Source organism: Myripristis murdjan, chromosome 15 (assembly GCF_902150065.1).
Source record: "Myripristis murdjan chromosome 15, fMyrMur1.1, whole genome shotgun sequence".
Classification (NCBI taxonomy): Eukaryota; Metazoa; Chordata; class Actinopteri; order Holocentriformes; family Holocentridae; genus Myripristis; species Myripristis murdjan.
In genome coordinates, this window is record NC_043994.1 from 16,192,144 (window position 1) to 16,199,617 (window position 7,474).

Genomic DNA, 7,474 nt, shown 5'->3' on the forward strand with positions numbered 1-7,474 from the left:
GGTGACACCATCTGCTGTCTTATTCCTGGCAGATGAGTTCTTCAAAGGGAGGTTTTCAAAGATGTATTTTCCACCAAAGGACATTTCTCGGCAAAACTTTTAATTTGTCAGAAGCAAACGGAAGGAGAGAACACATGAGGGAGTGCACATGATTAAACTGATATGTTTTCTGTATCAAGACTCAAAGAATTCAAACAACACAAGGATCACTATCCTATGGACAGACCACATTACATTTTGTGTATGGGCACTAACAGCCAATATTTACAACTCTTCCTTATGGTGTAACTTACAGCACAAATGGGACATTGGAAAACACAGTGTTTGAGCATAATATGAAGGGAACAATTACATTTACATTGCAGATGGAATAAAAGTACTGTATGTACAGCAAACTAACAAACATGTTTTGTTGTATGTGGTCCCACTGAAGTAAAGAAGTGCATTTTTATTTCATGTAACATTTTATATTAATTGTGCTTTATGTGTATATTTATAACCCCAAGCTGGGAGAATGGCTTCAACAGATTCCAGGAATAAAAACAGATCTCTGCTCAGAAGAGGAACAGCAAAGATATTGTGCTAAACCCTCAGACTTGCAGGCCTCTGGTAAGGGAACGGGGGAACATAAACATGCTACTCAAATGGGTGGGACGGAAATATTTAGTTCCATGTCAATCTGACAGTCAAGTATCATCAATCACTATACAGTATCTATGCACCAGCTAGAGATGTTCTGTTATCAATTTTTTTTTTATTTTTTATGGTATATCCATCAATATTTGCTGAATACCACAATTCTGCTAAAATATTAATGCACTCAACACAATTTGCTTGTATTTTTTTTTTTTTTTTTTTTTAGACAAAAACAGCTTATATATAATGTAAGCATTGCTATGAACAACTATAACCAAACACACAAATATAGAGTGTCAAGTGTCACAGTAAATCCAAATATACAGTAGTTTCTCATCCATGCTCAACCCTACTTTTGGGTGTTTGCTATCGCACATTTATAACCCAAAACCATGAATGTAGATTTTTATAATCATTCCCACTGGTGCTTTGACTCATACACATTTTCCTTTGACCTTGAACACAAGGAGTTGTTTATAAAAGTTTTAATAAGGCCATATATGGGACTTAAAAACATGGGAAGGCCAATTAGGGGATAGTGTCAGTCTCTTAGCCTATCGGCTACCATGTAAACTGCACCGCACTGCGTTATAGGTACACTGACCCGTTAAAGTAACTAACAAGTTGTTAAAAGGCTACTTTAAGTAAATTTTCAATTTAAAAAAGCTGGTGCTAGAAAAATGTTGGTTGCTCATCTGTCATGGTTTTCTTGTCAACAACGTGATTTTTTTTCTCTAAGCAGAAAGAGCACCAATGAAATAGAGCAACTACCTTACTCATGATAGCTACCTGCTTATCTATTCTATAGCGGGACTTAGAAATTGATCATTTTCCTCTCGACTCACATCTATAAATTTAATCTTAGTTTACTTTGAGTTCCTTAAGTAGTTCCAGGTGATGATCATATAGGTAACTCAACAATCTGGAGGTGATGTCACCTTTTTTTATTTTTATTTTTATTTTTTTTGGCCATTTCAGTGTTTCCTGCATATGAAATGACTGTCATAATTTAATTTTCTCACTGCCATTATTTTCAAAGTTAACAGCTTCCCATATGCACTGGTAATGATTGGGGGGACGCAACTGGCCTTGCAATGCTATGTTAGGGGTCACTGTCCCCTCCCAATTCTAACACTGTACTGGAAGCAAAATATTTCCACATAAGGACATAACGCCAAGTCATGTTGAAAACTTCTGATTCAGTATGTATGTTCTGATCTTAGAGCCAATCTTGACCGATATTTACCAGTGATTCCTGTTCCCTGAATCCACGCTGCCTCCCAAAAAGCTATTTTCAGTTTAGTGTCAGGCAAGAATTCACTCGCTCAGTGTCATAAACTGATTAGCATATATAGTTAATTTGCTCATAATGTCAGTAAGTTGTAGGCAAACAGCATGAATAAGCTCTACATATCCAGAAAGAAAAGAACCAAAGTAGCACTCTTCCAAAGTTCAGAACCTTTTGTTTAAACGTGTTTCGGAGGACCACGTCAGAGTTTACGGTATGTTTGAATAATGATATCAGCCATCAAATCTGCAATGCTGTGGTGAATCTTTCACACGTACGATCGATCTCTGAACTGACACAGTATGTGCTGCCAATGGTAGGCTGTTAAATTCAGCCAAATTTGAACTGATTTTTGTATTTATCCTTTCTGAAAGATTAAAGAACTCAGGAGGTAGACTGCCACTTGCCATGATGCCATGCCACAAATTACAAATTGCATTTTTCTATAACCAGCTGACAGATGTAAGAAAGAGAGTCTCTTGTTTCTCAAATAAATAAACGGCTTTTGTTGTTGCTGAAGGCAGCAATACTGTACTTTGTGCACACTGTCATCTAAAAAGCATGTTTTTTTTTTGTTTTTTTTTTTGTTTTTTTATGTTTACTACAGTGATGGAAATTGTTGGTGGTGTAGTACAACTAGTATACCAGCACACCGTTCATATGAGCGATACTATTCCCACTGAGAGTTTCCTCTCTTCACCTCAGGCGAATGCACTCAACCTCCTCTGTTACAGGCATGGACGAGGTCCTAATGTCTGTTTCATCCACAGTCTTACTGGAAGCATATTTGGACTTCCAACGCAGTAGTACAATCCTCTTCAGGTTTACCGAAGAGAAGTGCTTGACTGTGGTATTCTTGACGCTAACAAAGCAGAAGGTATTGATCATGCTGTTACTCATTGCAATGCACTCAATAATGTAGAAAGCAACCAGTGAGTTCTTCTGGCGGGAGATGAGAGTTGGATGGAAGTCGCGCAGGATGGTGAAGCCATAATATGGTGCCCAGCAGAGGATGTATGCTGTCAAAATCCCAATCAGGACCATCACTGTTTTCCGTCGGCAGCGCAGCCGCTTCCTAATCTGTTCGGTCTGGAAACCTGGAACGTTCTTGAACCAGAGCTCACGAGAGATCCGGGCATAAGACATTGCCATGACAATCACAGGGCCAACAAATTCCACAGCAAAAACAAATAAGAAGTAGGAGCGATAGTAGACTTGCTGGTCCACAGGCCAGATCTGTGCACAGAAGACCTTGTGAGTGGTTGGGGTAGTGCCACCATGAGGGTACATGGTCTCAGAGGCAAAGTAGGCAGAGGGAATTGAGATCAGGATGGGCACAATCCAGACGCCTGTGATCAAGCAGTAGGCAGTTTGATACTTCATACGAGGCCTAAGAGGATGGACTATGGCCATATACCTGGAAGAAGACAGAGGAAGTGTGTGAAGAAATTCATAATACAAAGCAATCAAATAGCCAATTTAGCAGTCTAACTGTGCACATTGAACAGGTTCAACACATGGCTCTCAGACACTCAGGGAAGATTAAAGTTTAATATACAGGGCTGCAGTCTTCAGTAAAATGAGTTTCTTAGATTGACAGAATTTCTGTGAGGGCATAAAGATGTTACTTTCCACATCAAGTAAAAAAAAAAAAAAAAAAACTATTGCATTTTATGCAGTGTTAACTGTGCAATATTTTGCTCTGCTAGTTGTTCTAGTTCTTGTCCTTACACTCCACTGAACTTCAGTGGAAAACATTTTAGCAGTCAAATATAAACCAGCAACATAATCACACACTGTAGTACCATCTTTAGATTAGTCATTTGTACTGACAAATGTTAATTTGAGTAAACAGTAATACTAAGGCAGATTTATATATATTTTACATGAGCACGTACATATTGTGTTTTTTATACTGTTGATAATTTAGATTATCAACAGTAATCAACAGATTTTGGTAAGAAGGTTGCTGTAGCAGAAGTGTGCAGGTGGAACAGTTGTAAAAAGGGTTGGATCAGGATGATTGGTAGGTGTGGTGGGAGATGGCATTAATCATAGGCGATCAAATTAGCTCTTCTCCTCTCCTTTAAAGGCAGTGCACCCTTAACTACGTCATGCAGTTGGTTACTGACAATTTCATAATGAAGATGGGCTTCTCCCAAGAGGAACCTTTTGTTCTTGTCTAGGAGGTGGAAGCTGTGAATATACAATACGATATTGATGCACACAAACAACTTTACTTTAGGGGGCAATGATTCACTTAATAATGTACATTTACAAATAATGCAATACAAATTGTTTCCGTTACTTTCTCAGTTGCCCATAGCTGCAATCAATTAGCTGTATTTGGTTACGTTTGCTTGCAAAATGATGCTCCTGATGCAAATACTGCTGCCAGTAAGGCAACAGTCTGCATAAGGCATTTGCAGGTTTGTGTTCTCTGCTGTTGAAAAGTCAGAGGCACAGACATATTTTTAGATGCCAAGTATATTTTGCACTGCACCACATGAATTGTATAGACAGTCCCCTCTAGTGCACTGTAGGACACTACTTTTGCACAGGAGATGCAAAGATGGGCCAAAAAATTACCAGGCATATGCCGGAAAAAATCTGCTGTGCAAATTGTAGTCTATTAATTTATTTGGCTCTGAATTTATGGTACAATATTGCACATGCAGACATGTTTGTAAACAAGTAGTTTGAAGGTGAATGTTGGATTACAACAACCATAATTACAACATACTCAAAAAATCAATTGTACTTGTTATGTTTATGTATCTCTGGTGCATCATAATCATGATGAACACGTTTTCATTCAAAACAAAACCTTACAAGCAAAAAATAAAGGTATTTGATCTCATCTCTGTTTATATGCTGAGGGGGGAAAAGCCTAGACAAGAAGCACTGGATTTTCATTCAAAGCAAAGACATTTGTAAGTGGCACAATATCTCTCAGAAAATCTTTAATAAAGCAGGCAGATATTATACTGGAAAATGTCTGAATGTTGAATGAAGGAATTCTGAAATTTTAACAAGCAAGTATGGCCCTGATTTGGGAAGAACTGAATGTTTATAGGGGGGGCTATATGTGCTCAAAATCTGTCTGAATGTTCTAACTGTTACGACAGGGCCAGATGAAAGAAAGATGAATGAAAGAAACCATGCACTCCTGGGACTCACCTGTCAACAGCAATGGCCAGCAGGGCGTTTGTGGACACATAGAGTGACACAGTCCTGAGGTAGTTGACAGAGGCGCACAGCACCCACCCGTGATCCCAGGAAAGCTTTTTCACCACATAGTAATCCACCAAGAATGGACAGCACACCACTGCCACAATGAAGTCTGAGATGGCCAGGTTAGCAATGAGCAGGTTGGTGAGGTTGCGGAGCTTTTTGTACCGTGCCAGTGTGGCGATAAACAGGAAGTTTCCCAGGCCACAGATGAGCATAATACAGGCAAGGACCACACCAATAACAATAGTGGCCACAAAGAAGGCCTGGCCCTGGGTGGTATCTGGGATCTCATCAGGAGGGATGCCATAGTCCATATCATAGCTGTCCAAGGACTGATCCATCTCACTTGCTGAAATACGGTCCCTTGTCTCTGCATAAGCTGCTGCTGAGTGGCTGATGTTGGCTGACATGTCTCAGTACTCACTTGTTTGGTTTAGAAAAAGTTTTGTAAGTGATAAATATGAATGTCATCCAACAAACTGAGCAAAAATAATACACTGTTTTGGAATAGGGAGCCAGAAACTCCCAGGGAACAGCTTCACCGGTACTTGTTTGTGTGCAGGTGGATATTGGATCAGGCTCAATCTCCTTTGGAAGCAGAGGCACATCCCCACCTGGAACAGAAAGTTCTCATTTGAGCATTTCTCAGGCCAGGCCACGATTCAACTACAGCTTGGTGTCAAACAGGCATGTCTGCTGGTCACAACAAATTACTTGACCTCAGTGCTTCAAGATTAACCCAACTGCTGTGACATTTCAGTGATGTTTTCTCATGAGAAAATGTTCCTGAGTTCAATAGCTGGCAGAGGCACTTATGTAATTTATTAGCCCTTGGTTGCAGAAAGACTTTACAGCAGCTTCAGTTTCTACAAGAAAAATGAAAGACGATCAACCAGACTACAACACCCTGTGCATTACAGTATGTCAAAGGGAAAGAACAAAGAACAAACAAAAACATACACCTGGCAGCCAACCAGGGATATACAGTTACCCATATGCCTTGCCAATACCAGTGCAAAACTGAAAAAAATCTGACAGGAAGACGTGAGAAATATTTCTTCTTTAAAAGATTAGGGACGTGCCTTCAATGCCTCTTGCCTCATAAAAGCAAGGCAAATGCGCCCCGCCCTCCCCTCTCCCCACACCCCCCTTTGGTTAACGCTGGTTTAAAATAAGAGGAATGTGAAAAAGAAAAGATGAGCCTGGGGGGAAAAAAAGAATTATTTATCAAGGCGTGAACAAAACTGAAATTTACATTTTGTCAGGGCTCTTGGGTCGTTGATCAAACCATTCTTAGTCACGTTCACAAACCCTGAGTGGAATTAAAATGCCCTGCTCAACGCCTCTGTAACATGAATCAGAGCCTATGGGTGGATTAATGACATTATTATAATAATACAGTAAGGTTTAACACTGAAGTCCACAAGTCGAGTGTAAACAGTAGAGATCATGTACATGGATTTTTCATGGGAAAATAACTCTAACTTTACATTTACTTATTTTAACTTTTCCTGTTTAGTCAATGATTAAGACGCAGTAGAAATTGCAACTGGGAAATACTTAACTGTACAGAAAAGGTAAATCTCAAATGATTTCCGATTGAGAAATAAATCATTAAGACTTGGACACTTACATACAAATACTGCAGTTGATTGCACGACTTTCTCAATCAGTTGTAGCCTACTAAATCTTGTTCCTGTGCAAGGTGTGTACCCCTGTCCGCGTCCTCTGTCCGAAGTTCCTGGAGACAAAGCGTCGCTCCAGCAGCCTGCGCGTTATGTGCACCGAGCAGTCTGTCGCCAGTCTGCTTCCCTCTCCTCTTGAGCGCTACTTTGAGAGCACAAAGGTTGCATCTCTTCTCACCCTCTTCTCACCTCGTGTGGCAGAAGTCCTGTCGTGACGCACTGACCTGGCACATGAGAGAGCTTTGCATCCTTCAAGAGATATCAACAGGGAGGAGGGTGCGTGTGCGTGTGCGTGTGTATGTGTGGTGAGGATGAGGGGAGAAGGAGGGAGAAGTGCCTCACTACCACAAGCCCAATTTTCTACCTTTTATTCGATCTGCTCCCAACTCTTCCTCCACCTCCTGCACCTCTTCCTCTTAAATTAGTATCCACTTTATTCCAAACATGCCCTGTGATGTCTGCAGCACACCATTACTTACATCTGCAGTGTCAGCCTTCTGGATTAATGGGACTGGTATTGTACCTTGCCTCCACAAGTGACCATGTAGCCAGGACTTTTCTAACAGCTCCATGAATTATTTGTCAACCTGTGAGCCAGTCCTTTTTCAAAACGCTCAATAAGATGAATTCA

The 7,474-nt window shown here is 40.3% G+C and overlaps 1 protein-coding gene across 1 annotated transcript; it reads right to left on the reverse strand.

The window, feature by feature from the left end:
* Window positions 1–2,620: 2,620 nt before the first annotated feature.
* Window positions 2,621–5,568, reverse strand: prokr1b (prokineticin receptor 1b). The gene is made up of 2 exons (XM_030071093.1): window positions 5,105–5,568; window positions 2,621–3,341 (listed from the first exon to the last, which is right to left on the reverse strand). The coding sequence occupies exons 1-2, from the start codon at window positions 5,566–5,568 to the stop codon at window positions 2,621–2,623; spliced, it is 1,185 nt and encodes a 394-aa protein (XP_029926953.1).
* Window positions 5,569–7,474: the final 1,906 nt, after the last annotated feature.

Bases quoted from the DNA above. Each gene is read 5' to 3' on its own strand.
- prokr1b (XM_030071093.1), bottom strand. From the start codon at position 5,568: ATGTCAGCCAACATCAGCCACTCAGCAGCAGCTTATGCAGAGACAAGG. The intron at 3,342-5,104 runs GTGAGTCCCAGG...GTCTTCTTCCAG, and splicing joins CTGGCCATTGCTGTTGACAG to GTATATGGCCATAGTCCATC.